This window comes from Chlamydotis macqueenii, chromosome 7 (assembly GCF_036417535.1).
Source record: "Chlamydotis macqueenii isolate bChlMac1 chromosome 7, bChlMac1.mat, whole genome shotgun sequence".
Taxonomy (NCBI): domain Eukaryota; kingdom Metazoa; phylum Chordata; class Aves; order Otidiformes; family Otididae; genus Chlamydotis; species Chlamydotis macqueenii.
In genome coordinates, this window is record NC_141562.1 from 15,988,795 (window position 1) to 16,005,360 (window position 16,566).

Genomic DNA, 16,566 nt, shown 5'->3' on the forward strand with positions numbered 1-16,566 from the left:
CTGAGGTGCTGCTTCCGTGGCTGTATGGGACTCTGCTCCCACTGTTTGTAAATGAGGAGGGACAGCGGGGAGGAAGGACTGTGATTCTCGATGTCCCTTAGGACAGGTTCTGAACTGATGGTGATCCCCGTGCTGCTGCCTTTCCCCTGTCAGGGACTGCCTCTCTCTTCCATCATCCTGCTGTGTCATTTCAGGCTGGAGCAGGAGTCGTTAGTGCTAGGTCTCTGTCTTCACGCTGACTGGAACTGTGGACCCAAACTGGTACTGTACAATGCCTGAAGGACAAACTGTGCCCCACAGTACACAAATTCCTGCAGTGGCTCAAGGTGGGAAGGCATCAGGTCCATGTGGGAGGACTAGGAATAAAAGCCTTAAATCTGAATTTGTCCAGCTCCTGGTCTGGCCAAAATAGTGGGCTGGTTTTAGCTATGCTCTGTGATTTCTTGGAGGCTGTGGCCACACGCGGAGCGGGTTGGGAGAAGACGGGCCAGGACAGCAGGAAAACAATCTTGAAACAACCTTGGAAACTTCTCGGAGATCCCCACTGGTGATGTGAGGATGGAGAAATGTGTACTCCAGGAGGTGGTTTTGTATAATTATCCCATTTTGTGTATGAACCTGCAGCATGGGTCTAAGTAAGATCATGAGAACATTGAGAATTTACTTCTACAGTAAGGTTTTCATTTTCCACTGATTTCTAGTTTATTGCTATTTAATCCATCCTGTGCTACAGACATACACCTTCAAATGTAGAAAAATAAGTTTATGATCCAGGTTTAACTATGAAAACTCTGTAGAATATCAAAAAAAAGCAGCTGCCGTTTCAATGGATCCGTCTAATGCCTTTCTATAAGAAAATAATCCCCGTTTTCAAATTGCTTTGCAGTCAGTGGTAGGCAGATGACAACAGTATGGAGATACAGGTGTTTTTTTAATGCACACTTGCTCTGTCTGAAACAAACCTGGTGTATTGCACGCTGTGTAAACGTCGTTCAGGAGTCACGGAGTGGAGGAGAAGCTATCAGGTGTGTGCAGGTGGAACTCTGGTTCTGCAGCGTGATTTTAGTGCTCCTGAGCAGAGATGGCACTGGCACACGGAGACCTTCCCGAGACTCTGACCTCCCTCTGCCTGCCTGCCTTTCTTCAGCTTGACCAGAAGAAGATGCGAGTGCAGAGGCACCAGTGGGAACGTTGTTTGCCATTTGGCGGAAGGTTTATAACCCTGAGTCTGTCTGACACTGGGTTCCCCAGCTCCAGTGAATGTCCCCTCCTGGACATCAGCTCAGATGCCACTCACCGTCACCACCACCGAGTCTGAGCTGGCCGACTTCAACACCTCTTAACAAAGCAGGAGTTTATTTCTTTAGGCTCCCTGTTCTTGCTGTCTGTGCTGGGTTGGTTTTCATTTTTGAGTACACTAGGTGTGAAAACTCCACTGCTGTAGAGTGCAGAAGCGATGAGTTTCCTTCCGTCTGTGGACAGCTGTTGGTACTAGTCCTTACTGCGGCTCGGTGAGGGGGTGCGTCTGTGTGCCTTTCACGTACCAATTTGCCTTTTCGCTTGTCCTGTGGAAACTTACCTCCTTTCCCGTAAGTGAATGAATAATATGTGAAGTCCTGCAGGTTTCAGTGTACTAGGATCCTGTTTTCTGATTCATGTTCCAGCCTGGGTGTTATTCCCAGACCAGTCGTAATTCACTCGCCCTTTAGAAAAGTGCTCCAGCAAAACGCTCAACTAAAAAAACCCAGGACGTGTCTAAATCATTTAATAAGTGAGTCCTCGCTGAGCACTGCACCTCTGCTGTCTTTAGCAGAGCATAAACTGCAAATTCTGTATTTCATGGCTTCTGCACCTGAGTCCCTTGTGATGCCCTTCCCGTAGAAAGATCACCTTTTGCGGAGACTGGTCTGTAAAAACAAACCCTTCCCTGTTATTTCAGTCTAATGAAGATTTTCAGCTTCTGGATTCTTCTCAAAGGGAGTAGTCTAGTGTAGAGCTATTTGTATAATATTTACAGTGCTTTATAATTTTTATTTTTTGTTGTCTTTTGAAGCCGTTTGTTGAATAATTCCTAACAAGCTCAGGTAAAATTTCTGAGTAAATGTCATTGTTTTCAGAAAAATACTATTACACCTGAAAGTAATAGATCTTTCTTTTCTTGTACAATCTGTTGGTTTCTGGCCTTTTTGTTGTTTTTTGTTTTTTGGTTTTTTTTTTTTTTTTTTTTAGCCAAGAACTTGCTTGACTTTGATCCCCTGAGGCACGTTCTGTACTAATCCCATGATGAAAATCTTGTGTGGTCTTTCCACAAGATATCTTGGTGGTCATCAGGCTTCAGTGAAGGTGGAAAAGCTGCCGAATTCCGGTCTTGTCACAAGATGAAAAGCTGTTGTTAAAATCGACGTCTGTTGATGTGCAGTCTAACTTTCCCATCAGCCCTTTTTTTAATTAGCCAGGAAAAATAGCACTAATTGTAGTCCTTGGTGTCCTTTTCAGTGGCTTGTACTCACAGGAGAGAAGTGCAGGGAGCAGAGCTGAAATGGAGTTCAGGTGCCTCTAACCAACCCCTCATCCTCCCCGGTACTGTAAAACTGAACTTCCAAGATAATTACAGAAGAAGGAATGAAACTTTTATAACAAGGTAAAAAGATATTGAGGGATGTGGCACTGCTGTGCTTGTGCGTCTGGAGAGCTAGTGGACAAACTTGGTGCCGATCCATCAAAGTACGTGTATTCAGATTTATTGCGAGCAGGTTGCCTTCCTGGCATTTTAGGCCAAGGACAGAGGCAGGATGTGAGCAACAAAATGATAGATATCTAAAGGGAAAGAAAAAAACCCAACAAATACCAGAGCCACAACGTCAGATTCTTTATAAATTAGAAGAATAATACTTTAAGGATGGCTATTAAAAGGCTTATTTGCAAACTGCTGTCTTCTGAAGACAGAGTGCGAGTGCCTCATGAATATCTGAGGAAGAACCAGTCCGTTTTTAAGAACAGAAGAGTCACTGTATCAAAACAAACCAAATAAAGTGCTTTGTTAAATCAAGCACATAGCTTTTAGAGTGCAGCAGAGGAAAGTCCCACGAGGTGCAGAATCCAAAGCAGCGAGGTCAGTTAAGCAGCAGTGGTTTACTAGAGACTGTACGGAATTCGCCATCGCATTTAGATTTGAATTCGGTGAAATATATTTTTAAAGTATGTAATTGCAATCATTTATTCTGAGGTTCATTAAAAATTAAAGTTGTTAGAGCTCTTTAGCCCTTGCAGAAGGCTGAGTTTGGCAGAAGTCAATCCTGTAGAAACTCCTTGGGCAAAGCAGCCAAGAGCGGTGTGCGTAGCCTGTACCGAACCGAAGCTGCTTGCAAATGCCCTGCAGCGAGATATTTGGTGCGTGCCGCCGTAAGGACACTGTTCCAACCGCTGCTGACTTGTTTTGCAGCACTTTGCTCTTTATGTAGATGTTGCAGTCTAAAATTATACTTCTTTTTTTACAATCCCTAACATGTGGAAAGTGCAATTTTTTTTTTTTATTTTTTTTCTCAAATGCTCAATTTTCTGAGGAGAGAAATAAATTCTCTTTGTAAGTCGTGATTGCTTAAGCACCTGGAAGTGTTCTGTTTAGTGTTGTAACAAGCGGTGATCTCTCAAAAGCTGGGTGTCAGCTGAAGCCGTGGTTTGGGGTATAACTGTACAGATGGTATTGCACAAGAAATTGTGCCGGCAGCCGTGAAACACGTGGGTAGTGACTGTCTGTCTTGTGTCGCTAAAAGGGTATTTATTGCTCCTCTGGCTTGAAACCAGTCTTGGGTACAGAGTTACACCTGTTGACAGTATTTCTTCCCATCATCTCTATTGCGTTGTAAGAAGTCGTTTGAAAATAAACCATTGAAAAAAACTTTACTCTGGTGTTTTCATCAATAAAACTGTAAAACGATCTGCTGCGGTTAAAACCAATAATTGGTTTTACTGCTTTATCCAGAAAAAGCATCGTCCCAACACAACCACCCCCCCAGATAAATCTATTTGTACAGAGTTGTTGTTGTTACAAAGTGATGCTGTAAAGAAACTTTACTCTCCAGTTTGGGATAAATTATTTGGGCCCTAAAGTATTTTTAATAGCTTTATATCTTCTGCAGCTAGTGACATTCACGGATTTTCTTCATAACTGTCAAACTTAAACAAAGGTCATGTCTTTTAATATTTCAGTGTGAAGAAAACTGGGTAGCGTTATTTTTTTTTTTTGAAAAAAAAAATGAAATCTTAGAGAAGTGTTTATAAATCCCCTGCATGCAAATCTGAGGCAGCGGAGTGCACCGTTTGGGGCAGTTGGTGATGCTTGACATTTGGAAAGAAGCTGGAGTGTTTTACTCAGGGCATTCTGTGCATCGTGGGTGCTGTGAACTGACTAACAGAGCTGTTCAGCAGGACTTTGACTGACAGGATGGGACAAGAAAAGAAAAAAAAGACGTTATATATGTTGACTAAATGACTGGTCTTATTTAAATACTACCTTTGTCTTAGCAGATAGAGGTTTAATTTCTTTCTGCTGCAATTTAATTCTCTGTTGCAGAGCAACTCAAGGTATAGAACCTCTTTTTTTCCTGGAGAGCTTTATGTAACTGTTCTTTCTCCCCTCACCTTGATGTGTCGCTCTTGGTGTGGAAAATCCATTCTGGTTTTGGTTGTTATTTCAGTGCTTTAATTTGTTTGAGGTGAGATTGGGTGATGATTAGTCAATGGAGAAAAAACTCCTAATGTTAAATAGATATCTGTGTATGATGGGTCTCATCGTCAACATAAATTACTGTGTATTGCAAGTGCTCCTTCTAGCGTTGTCTGAAATAGCTTCAGTGGCAGAGGCGGTTTGTCATTATAGATAATAAGGTTCAGCCTTTTTAAACGTCACTCAAAACATAAAATACCAGAAGCCCTAATTAGAAAGCAGTGGTTTCAGTGTGGCGGTTGTTATGAAAATACATAAAAATTGGAGATGCCCACACAAGTTTCTCCCTGGTGTGTTTATTGCTTTTGCAGGCACTATCCTGGTTGACAACATGCTGATCAAAGGGACAGCAGGAGGCCCGGACCCCACCATTGAGCTCTCCTTAAAGGACAACGTCGACTACTGGGTGATCCTGGATCCGATGAGCCAGAGGTTGTACCTCAACAGCACTGGCCGTGTTCTGGACAGAGACGTAAGTCTGGGGGTTGGTGTTGGTTTCCTTTTCTCCCCAAAGACATTAATTTCTGAATCTGTGTATGCTCAGAGGAAAACCATAAGTGCAAGGCCTGATATAATAGCTGCACGTAGATGAACGTGAACAGAGTCAATGTGATTCTTCGTTAGTACTCACTGGGAGCACGCAGAAACTTGACCATTTCTGCACGGCAGTTGTATGTGGACAAACACAGCCATAAAGACCACGCAAAAATGTGTGAGTTGGCAGAAACGCATATCGAACCAAACTTGAGTTGTTGCTGAATTAAAAACATTTTTATTCTGGTTTGCTGCTTTCATCTGGAAGAAGTGCTGCTCACCTTGTGTCGCGTGACACTTGCTGAAAGCCTGCTCTAGCTGCGTACGTTGACTTATGAGATGTGAGAGAAGCAAAGGGATTGTGAATATTACAATTCGCTTAAAAAGCTTGACATATTCAATTGAGAATGTGCTAGCTTAGATTCTTTTTTTTTTTTTTTAAGGCAGCATAAAATTCACGGAGTGTGCTCATTTCTGACAGTGTTAAAGAAATACTGTCAGGCTAAGTTAGATTTTTATTAAAAGAACAAAATAAACGGAGTGTTCTCATCTACGCTAATTTCATTTCACTTTTTAAAAATAGGGCCATTTTCTCAGTGTTATAGTTTTGCTGCAGTTCGTCAGAATCTGAAAGGACAATTGACTTCAAAGTGGCTGTAATCAACACGGAAAGGGTGCTTTAAAGATGAAGAGCTCTCCTTAGGCTGCATGAAAGTTTGTTTTGTATTAGCTTGATTGATTAGTTTTTCTTCTCCATGTGTTTTGAGAGATATTCATAAGTACCAGAAACAACATGTAGTTTTTTCTTCATTTCCATTTTTCGTTTAAAATAGCTAATTGAATTCAGCTGTTCTTAATTTAGTTTTAATTCACAAACTGTTTTCCTACGTGAAGCAAAGGTTTGCAGCACAAAACACGGCAGAATGGACATGGTGGTGAAGAACTTCTGAGCCTTTGAGGAGACGTGGCAGGTCCTGGAACACGCGGTGCTTTTCAGATTTATGTTTAAGTCAGAGCGAAAAGCAAGAACCCCCAATAGGAGGTGAGGACCAAGAACCGCCCTAGGAAGTGTAGGGTCAGTTCTTCACCCCACGCAAGTCAGCTTATCCATATGGCATTAGGAAACAAAATGAATTCCTGTTAGATGAGTGCTGTTACTTCTTTCAGTGCCTCTTTTAGTGACACTTTTCCCTCTGCGAGATCCTGCATCTGAGCTGCTTTACCCGAGTCTAACTAGATGCTTTACCAAAGCAACCTTGTCAAATGATTTGATTTCCAATATTATTAAGTCTAACAAAACTCACAAACGCTTTGTTATTATGAATGCATACGGACACTTTACAGTGGTGTTCCTTGCAAGAAGTAGGCTCAAGTCACAAGGAGACGAGCGGTGGGTGTACATTTTCTTAATTATATGTAGGTAATACTGGTGTTTTTACATTGATATTTAAGGGATTATTTCCTCATTTTTTGCTATGAACTGTAACACTTCTTGTCCCTGGTACTGTAGTGCTGGGTAGAGTTAATCATTTGTGTTTGAGTTTACTGGGATATGAAAAGGAAATCTGAGATTTAAGGTAATGGAGATTTTGGATGTGAGCCACTGTAGCTGTCGTCTGTGGTCTCGATGAACTGTTGTCGCGAGCCAAAGAAAATTAAATCAACCAATAAAACTCCCCCAGATTGAGTGGAAATGTGAAATTTATGTCATGGACCTGATTAATATGGCTCTTATCTGAAGGCTGTTTCCAGCCTTTGGAACCAGAGCTATACAAAGGCAAAATGCAAAATCGTTCAGGAGTGTTTGCAGTTCCTTTTTTTTTATTTTAAAAAAAAAAAAAAAAGTAAACTATTTTTCTCATTTAAGTTAAAACCATGTGAAACTTAGTGGTACCAATAAGATTTGGTGTTTTATTAAATTGACCCTTAAAATTCAATTTTTTATTACAGAGCAGAAATTGTCGTCTCAGATTCACAAATGGTGCATATATGCTTGCATTCAATATATCTGGATACTCTTCCCATTTTTCTCTCCGATGTGCCTGCTTGTCAGCTCCCTGCTGATTCGGTTAGCCTGATCTTGTTCTTTTTTATTACTTTTCTTAAAAGGAAATCTTATTAGATTCCATTGATTGATTTTACTGAGAATGACAGCATGTTTTCCAAACAAAATCAGGTAAAAAGAAAATTCCAGACTTTTCTTCCTAAACTTTAAGTATTAGAAAGGGTGAATAGCGCTAAATCGGAATCGAAGGTGGAAGGAACTGCTAAGAGATGTTGGGATAATTTGTCCCCAGTATCATAAACAATTTACTTTGTGCCATTATGTACTTACATTTATTGTATATAAATGCCTAGATTGATGCGTGCTGGTTTAAAAACCTATTTTTAAATCTAAGCATTGACCCAGCAGAAATTGTATGTATGTGAAAGTCACATTGGTCCTGTACTCTGACATATTTCACCAGAGGCAACAAACTTGTTTTTGACATGTTCTTGTGAAAAAGACCAACTCAAAACATCATCTATTTACATACCTATCGTTACAACTAATTCTGTTTTTCTTGAGCGTTGCTAAAAAATCTAGAGAAACTAAGTAGTGTTTGAAGCTTGGTAAAGGTGGCCTAAAAATTCTTGGATCGTTTGCGAAGAATGCCAGCTTGAAAAATGAATGGGGATTATAATGTTAGAGGCTTAGTTGAAGTTACAGATGGCATTTGGTGTGTTCCCACCTGCGTAAGAAGTTCCAGTGATGAAAGTAGAACCCCATCGTAGCTGGCTGCGGATTTTTGCAGCAAAGAGAATGGACTTTTAGTTAACAGCTCATGCCGTACCTCACTGCAGAGAAAGCTGAGGGTAACGTGTAGGAAAGAAAAGACACTTCATGTCAGATCTCAAGATCTCCATAATTCCTCCTTCTTTGCCCAAGTCTGCCGACTCTTTAAAACCTGATTTGTGCCAAAGTCGGAACGGTAGAGGAAGTCATATGGTTTTAAAATCCATTACAGCGAAACTGGAAAAACAATCAATCCATCAAAGAAATTCTGGCGTTTGAAACGCGTGAAAGCACAATTATTGTAGACACATAATTACAGCATGATTGTAGGGCTCGGAAGCTCAGTACAAACCCTGTTTGCATTCACTGCATGGAGTAGTATGGTACAGGCATCTTTAAATCTTTTGAGCTGTTTCGTCTCTTCAAGGCGTTGAGGTTAATAAATACAGATTTATTTTTATTTTTTTATTTATTTTATCCCTTCCCATGCTTGCTTGCTCTCTGCTGAGTGTTAGATTAAAAAAAAAACCGCGACTTGCTGTTTACATGTGAGACTGTTACTGCGGATGTGTAAGCTGGCAGCTGCTGTGGTGGGAGCGGTGTGAATGGAAGTCACGCTGCAATGCTGGGTTTCCATAGCGGTCTTTCTGAATGTCCATTTCAGCCAAAGGTGCCTTTTCCTTTCTTTTTCTTAGAATTGTTTTCTTAACTGAAGCGAGTAGTAATAGCCTTTTCAGCTTAAATTTCTTTACCCATTCATCAACTTTGAGTTATTTTTATTTGAATATTATGGTGTTCAGTGGAGTAAAAACAACAGGACTTTGGATAGTCTGCACTTAAGGTGACAGAGTTGTTTCTAAATTACTTGGTAAATGTAAGTGGTAGCATATTGAATTTATTTCTGACTTGACCTTTCAATTCCAGTACTAATAAACCAAAGGTTAAAATGTGTGACATTTTCTAGGTGTTTTTCAATAATGAGGTGATGTTCAAAAGATGGGCTTTTGTGTTGCTGTTGCTCTCGAGGGAAGTGTGAAGGGCTAATGGTGCTGGGAATTTTTATTTCTGCGTCAGCACATCCAGCTAGCAAAGCTCAGTCCACAAAATACAGCTTTGGGAAGTGCAGGTCTCCTTAAAGTATTGCCAGCATGAGATGTAGTCAGGACGCTCTGAGAAGCTTTGTAATCCAGACACTGAGCGTTAAACGTAACGCAGGCCCGCTGACGCGCTGTAAGGGAACCTGAGCAGTGGTAACATCAGTGGAAAACCGTGAGTTCAGCTTTTGACTGTGTATTATAAAAATGTCTTTTCACCTGCAGCCACCAATGTCCATCCAGTCCATTGTGGTGCAAGTCCAGTGCGTTAACAAGAAGGTTGGCACCATTATCAACCACGAAGTCCGGATTGTGGTGAGGGACAGGAACGATAACTCACCTCGGTTCCAGCAGCAGCGGTACTACGTGGCGGTAAACGAGGTCAGAACCGCTTTTGTTTTTTCCTCTCTCTTTTGTGTGGTGTCATTGCTCAATGTCAGCTTTCAGGTCTTTCACTTCTCTTTTGAAAATTGCGGAAGACGCTAAAATCTGAGGCTTCATCTCAGTGAGTGACGCAGTGATTTCTGGTAAACTTACAAAACGTTTTATGCAGCTGTATCAACAAACCTGGAAATAAAACAAATGTATTTATGAAAAACAAATGTAAAGCAAATAGTTCAAAAGGTTTTATTAACAATAGTGAAGCTTGGCAAAGTGCAGTTTTGCTTTATTGCTGTTTTTCTTTTTTAAGTGATGTTTGTGCGTGAAATTATTTTGCTTTATCTTTTTATGGGATAGAGAACTGTGGGCTGGACTTCTCCGTATTATTTGAAGGAAAATTTTTATTTCTTTCTTGAGCTGGTGCAACTTCATTTCACTTTACAGTTAAGTTTTTTATTCTCTTAGGGATTGAACTATCTGCTGATAAGCAGTACAAAGGATCAGTGTTTTCAGTAAGTTAGTATTTTGGGGTTTTAGTTAATAAGTGAAATGTGAGCTTACGTGCAGAAGTGGAAATGTCCAGACTGAACCAAAGAGGATAATGGAAAGGTGGGTCTCTTCTGCAGGTAAAGATATGAGGAATTACAGTTTTCAGAAAATAAAGCTGTTAAATATGCAGTGCCCACTGTGTCCCTGTTGGGTGGGGTTTGTTTTGTTAAAGAGCGTAACTGCTTTCATGCTGTTTGATTTTTAGTGGAATTGATTTGCTGTTTCAAAAAAACCTTTCCTAGTTTTGTGTGTTTGGGAGATTCAGCTTTTCAGTGTCCCTGCGTATTCCGTTACGATCACTACGTTGCTCTAAGTGACCAAGCGTGCAGCCAGGTGATGTGCAGGAGATCTCACAGGCCCCAGGAGAGGAGTGGGAGAGTTGGTTGATGAGTTTAGGCCTAATGAAGGCAAAAATATGAAGGGGAGTAAAAAAGTTGGCCTTTACAGTGGTAATTTCTCTGGTTTTGCAGACCTGTTGCAGAAGTGCTGGTCTTGAGTGAAGGCCGCATAAACATCAGCGTGCAGCGCCTGTGTGGGCTGTGGTGCAGGTCCCAGGTCACTCCCAGGACCTGCGTGTTTTTGCAGTAAAACTGAAGGCAGGTTGTACATGAGTACTGTAATACTAAGGAAGCAAGGATTTTCCATAATTAAAGTCCAAAAGAGAGTGAAAACTGCACCATTTAAAATTATTTCTGTTGAGAAGTACAGCAACGTTGCCAGTATATGGAATCACTCCTGTTACTGTTGGGCAAAATGCGATGTTATTCTTTCCACCAGTTGCAGTCTGATTTAATTAGCTGCTTTGTTTCATTTTATCACTGTTCTGCTTATGGCTTCTGACACGGCACCACTGTGCCCTTCAGCAGTACCCAGTGGGTTAATGCTGTCATTAATTAACCAAAAATACAGTTCACACAGCATCTCAGGCTTCCTCAAAGGTTTTAGTGAGTGATTACACTTTTTAGTGGTAGTTTATTCTGCTGGTAACTGGCACTGCCTCTAGTGCATTTAACTACAGGAATGCACTGGAAGGAGGGTTTTGTGGTTAATTTTTGATTGCCTCTGGTCTTCTGTTTTCAGTTTGCTTGTAAACTGAAAAGGACAGAAATTTCTCTTCCGGAAGTAACATAAAGCAAATCAAAGGGCAGGTACATTTTATTATTTACAGCTACCACACATGTGAGCATCACAAATACCTCCTATTTTTTTCTAGCCAGGGAATTTAGTTTTTGTTAGTTTGAGGACTGACTTGTCCGGAAGCTTTACAGGGCTGTACTCGGTGTTTCTCCGCTTTGTTTTGGGGAGGGGAGCGCAATCTAGGCCGAAGACTTTCCCAGATAGTCAGAACCATTATAATTGTTGGCACGTGTAGTACAAGACAAATGACTGTAGTTAGATTTTACTTTATTAGGTAGTTTTTCAGTCTCAGAAATGTCAAAGGGTAACATATTTTGGAAATACATATTCTTTATATTTGAACCATCCACAACATACGAGATTAATTGGTAGAAGAAGTGGAGGATAATTGTAGTACCAACGTACATCCTAGTTTCACTCATGTCTTCTCTATTTGCACGTAAGAAGACATGGTTAAAAATTAAGCCCGTATTTTTCTAGAAGGCTTAGAATGAGATGGTTTATACCAAGACGATCTCAGTTGTTATACTCGATTGGTAAGAAAAGGAGGACATCCATACTAAACTGGACGAAAAGCTGCCCTAACCCAGTATATTTTCTCGATCTGTGGCCCTTGCAGATGCTCAAGGAAGAGCGTAAGGATTGGGAAACATGAAGTGGTTCTGTTAGAGCTGTGAAATATGTTAGACCAAAGGCAGTGTATGTAACAGCTCTTGAACAGTTTATTTCCTAGTTGCTTGTGAACATGTATATATTAAAATTCTCATTACAAGAAACACTGACTAACCTGACTCAAACTTTTCCACGTTGTCACAGCATCAGAATTTGCATGGGTGGAAGTTAAGAAATACCGGTGTAGCATTTACAGAATTTTCAAAGCCACCCTTCAGTTTCAGGAGTAGAGGATTTTATCAGTAACACCTATTTGCTGATGCCTCAATATTTCTGAGTGGCGATGCTCCCTTTGGTCTCACTTCTCCTTCCTCTAGGTTCCTCCTCAAGTGCATGAGCATGAAGAGAGCAAACTCTGTGTCTTAAGGCAGACTGCCCAAATCCTTCAAAATAGGTGCAGTTATTCATCTAGTGACTATGTGGTCTCTCTTAGGAAAAAGCCACAGTCCCTCCCTCCCTTCCTTCCTCATGGTGTTTTACAGCCTTTTTCATCGTGTCATATCTCATCTCGGGCATTGAGATGAGAAATCCCGTGATTTCTCACTCTGCTGCTTCAGATCTCTTCATCCGGATCCTAAAAATGCGGAGAAATCTCTAAACCTAGATATCTGTAGAATTTGACTCTATTCTGCATGTTGTCAAATGATCCCTTTGGATTTAAGTATTTCCTCTGTCTTTCACACACCTTGTACATACAGAAGACCCCTGGGTAAGGTAATCCAAAATTGAACTGTGAGGAGAAATTGAGGTTCCCTCCAGTGCACGTGTGGTTTGAAAACGTATCTTTTGTATCTAAGTATAAAAATTATCATTACACGTTTATTGAGGGAAATACTTCGTTCAGGAGGATCTCAGTTATTCTATTAAAAGTATGGACTTCTCTCCCCCTCCATGTTTTTTCAGTTGTGTGGCTTTTTGTCGGTTGGTTTGGGTTTTTTTTGGTGTTTTTCTTTTTTTTTTTCCTTTCACAGTTGGTGCTTGGGCATCTGTGCTTTGAGGCTGGAACCGCTGTTTCAGTCCGTAGCAGCTCAAGCATCACCAGGAGCTCAGTATGGAAGCCTTTTACAGGGCTGCTACCCTTTAGGAGCACGTTTCCCTTTTCCCTTTCTAACGCTTTTTCAAGAGAGAATACGAGCATCTCGGCCGAAAGCTAATCCAGCTGCTATCCACAGCATTGTGAATGTCCTCATAAAAGTGAAAATGAGTTAAGGCTGATGTTAACAGTTTTATGATAATTAGAAATATTCTGCAGGGTTATTTCCTTCGTTTTGTGTGTTAGTTATTTTTATTTGTATTAAAATGTCAGATCATAATTCATTGAGGAAAAAATCTTGACAAAATGACATTAGCCTGGGACTAATTTGACTGTGTGTATTAGTGACTTAAAGATACGAGTTACGGCAGTATGTGAAAGCAAAGCTCTATAGTTAGGTGGAAATTCAGAAGAATTGTGCAACTCGGTTAACGCTTTACAGGCAAATCTGTAGTTTGCCACCAGTTTTAAATACGTGTAACCTACCACAGGGGCTAGAAACTCAAATCTTGTCCTGCTGAGGGACACTTGTGTTAAACATAAGTTATCTCAACAGATTTCATCTCTGGTAAACACAGCTAAGCCTACATTGCCTGGGGTTTATAAGACTGACTTTTTTGTGTTAGGTTTTCACGTGGGCTTCACCTGAGTCCTACAGAGGTGTTAGTAAGCTCAGGGGCATTTAATAACAGGTTTGGTTTGCAAGTGGTAGTTGAGCTACCCGAGTACTGTCTGTATTTCTGTATTTAACATGCATAACCTTGTAGCTGCTTGTAAACCAAAACTGTAGAGTTGGTTTGGTTTTGTGGGTTTGTTTTTTTGGGGGTTTTTTTAGGTTTTTTTTTTTTTTTTTCCCTTAAGTTGACAGAGAAGGGAATCCTTTGCAAAATGAGTGTGCTTCTTGAACTTCTGTTGTCTTAAAACTTTGGTTTTGGGCTGTTGAGAGTTATAACTCGTGCTGAATTTTCATTTCTTCTGGTGTAATTATTCATCTCTTTTTCCTTGTGGTATTGAAATAATTAATCTCTGCAGGTAGACATCATCAAAAGAATATTAGCTCAGAATGATTAACGGTAAATCTTACTTTGCTCTGCTGTTTGGGGCCGCTGTGAAAAATTATTCACTTTTAACTTTGTAAATAGGCAACAATAGGAAAATTTATTTTCAAAATGTTTCATGGAAACGTTGAGCATTCCTGTCTGTATCTAGACTTCTAATAGACATAAATTATGTTGAGGGAAATTTTTCAGCATTACACCTGTTGACTGGAAGAATAAGATTCATAGCCTGCATTTCCTCTCTATTTGTTTAATTGTGTTCTTTTGAAATCTTACTTGTTTGTTGTCATCGTGGCTCTTTTTCACCACATTGAATTCCCACAGAGGTGGTTATCCTCAGACTGTCGCTAACGCTCACTATTTTTTTCTTTACAATTCTCAACATTTTATCTTGCATAAGATAAGACACTCAGCATGGTTAAACAGTTTACTAATAACTTCAGTCCCTTTCAGTAGGAGATACTACCGTTTAATATAGAGAAACAAAATCCCTCTGCGAGGTGTTCTCTGAAGTAGGCATGTCTAACGGGAACCGGACAAGAGGGGCTGCAGAGATAGTTCAGGCGACGCTTTCCGAAGCCATTTTTTGGTCTTTCTCAAAGATAGCCAAGCAAAGGAGCCAGAAACCCTTCTGTAGAAGGATTCCCCCGTCTCCCAGAAGCGTTGGTGGTAGAACGTTTTTCAGAGAATGAACGGAGTTGGAAACTGTGGGAAAATGGGTGCTGCGCAGAATCTCTCTGCTACAGATCGATGTAGCAGTGGCGTGGGGTGGGCTGAGCTCTAGAGGAGTCTTTACTGGCTAGAGAGTGCATACATCTACTGAAGAACCAATTTGATCACCGGTTTGAGAAATTATGTGTATTATATAGTATCTAATACAAAACTAGCTCGTCTGAATTTTTCCAAAGGCTGCAGTAATCCTTTAACGTGAGGTCGTGGGCAGGCCGGAAGGTGGAGTGAGATGAGTTAATTTTTCCCTAACTTTCAGAAAGAGTGAGTGGCGGGGATTTTTTCGGTCTTCTTTCTGATATCAGTTGTGTTGCATAAAATAAGATGTAGATAAAATAGAAACCTGTTCATGAAGGTTTGCTCATCTGCAGTCAGTTATTTTGGATGTAATACACTAAATCCAAGATTTTAGCTTTTGACTTCTACTGTAAGGGCAAACAATTGTAATTCTGGTGTTTACTACTACTCCTCTATTATCACTTAGTGATGAGCTTTACAGCTCTGGAGCCTTTTCATGCTAGTCATCATTTACCTGCACCCTGTCAGCACCCCGGTACAGCTGCTCCCCATGAGACAGAGCAAATAGCTGTTGCCCAGCAGAGCTGCAGGCTGAGTTCGAAGGAAACCAGGCATTTACACGCCTCTGAAAAGCCACACAGCTCTCGGCACCCTTCAGCTGTGTGCGCTTGTTCGGGCCCAGCCCTTCCTCGGAGCCGCGGAGGTGCCCAGTGAGGGCGGTCGCCTCAGCTGGGGCCTGGCACTGGAGCTCTGCCCTCTCCCTTTGCAGGACACAGCGTTACAGCGTCCGGCTGGTGGGAGCGGTACCAGCACCTCCTTGGGTGCCTCCGGCCTGCTGTACAGAGTGGCTGTATCATTTAACCAACGATTAATTGGCTGAACTGGTTGTATTTAGTGTTGTACGGGGTGCCCGTGCCCAGACAGGGGCTGAGGGGTCTCTGTGGGGAGAGGCCTGGACTGCCCTGGGCCGGGCGCAGCCGGTTCCGAGGGCCTCAGCACAGGGCCCAACCCCAGCCCCTCGCCCACACCGGCGACGCCTCGGGGAACTGGATTTCAGAAAGGGGAAAACGTGAAGGAGTGAGGCTGGCCCTTGGGAAAAGGGGTGGGGTAGGAGAAGGTGCTGGTTTGTCTTCCAGAACTGTTTGGTTGTCTTTCTTTTCTGGGTCGATTACTCACAAAGTTTTCTGAATATTAAAATCCAGAAATGATGACTCAGAAGAAGTCAGCTGGACTTCTGTCCTTGATCTCAATAGGTCTTGATTTCGTGCTATTTATCTACGCTAGGATAATTACAAATGGATTCATTTTCAAAATACAATTTTATGGCTATTCAATTGCTGCCAACAAAACATTGGAGAAACAGCATCGTTCTTGTTCTTGTTTAAAGCCATAAAGCTTTCTGGGTGTCTGTGTTTGCGTGTAATAGTATTTATCTGGTGCTGTTCCCGTTGTCATGAAGACACTGGTAAATAAGTTCTGCTTACTTGAGCAGCTCATCTTTATTTTCCTTCCTGAGCCTGAAAAAGTAGCTTTTATTTTTGAAGATGTCTTTATATTGATATCATTAATTCTTTCATTTCATCTTTTTTTGAAACAAATGGGGTTCTGTCCTGATGCAGACAATCCACGCAATAAAAATGGAAATGTGTTTCACTCTCTCCGTGATGCTTGGCATCAGTTAGAGTCTGAGTGTGTTGTGCCTAAATGTTGCCTGTACGTGAGGTTCCAGGCCAAGATAAGGGGAGGGAAGAAGGTCAACCTTGCATTATAGACTAGAGCTGGGGTGGGGAGATGGCTTTCCAAACAGTTCCTCAGTTGTTTCTTGAGTACCTTAAGGTTTTAATGGCTCTCTGTCTGTC

At 41.2% G+C, this 16,566-nt stretch overlaps 1 protein-coding gene across 4 annotated transcripts in view; it reads left to right on the top strand.

Annotated features, from left to right (window-relative positions):
• The window catches only part of PCDH15 (protocadherin related 15), a 323,439-nt gene that overhangs the window by 78,329 nt on the left and 228,544 nt on the right, over nucleotides 1-16,566 (top strand). For all 4 annotated transcript variants that reach the window (XM_086752822.1, XM_086752821.1, XM_086752820.1 and 1 more), the window contains 2 exons: nucleotides 5,038-5,198; nucleotides 9,356-9,511. In XM_086752822.1, coding sequence (XP_086608948.1) covers nucleotides 5,038-5,198; nucleotides 9,356-9,511 — 317 coding nt within the window. The remainder of the gene's footprint in view (nucleotides 1-5,037; nucleotides 5,199-9,355; nucleotides 9,512-16,566) is intronic.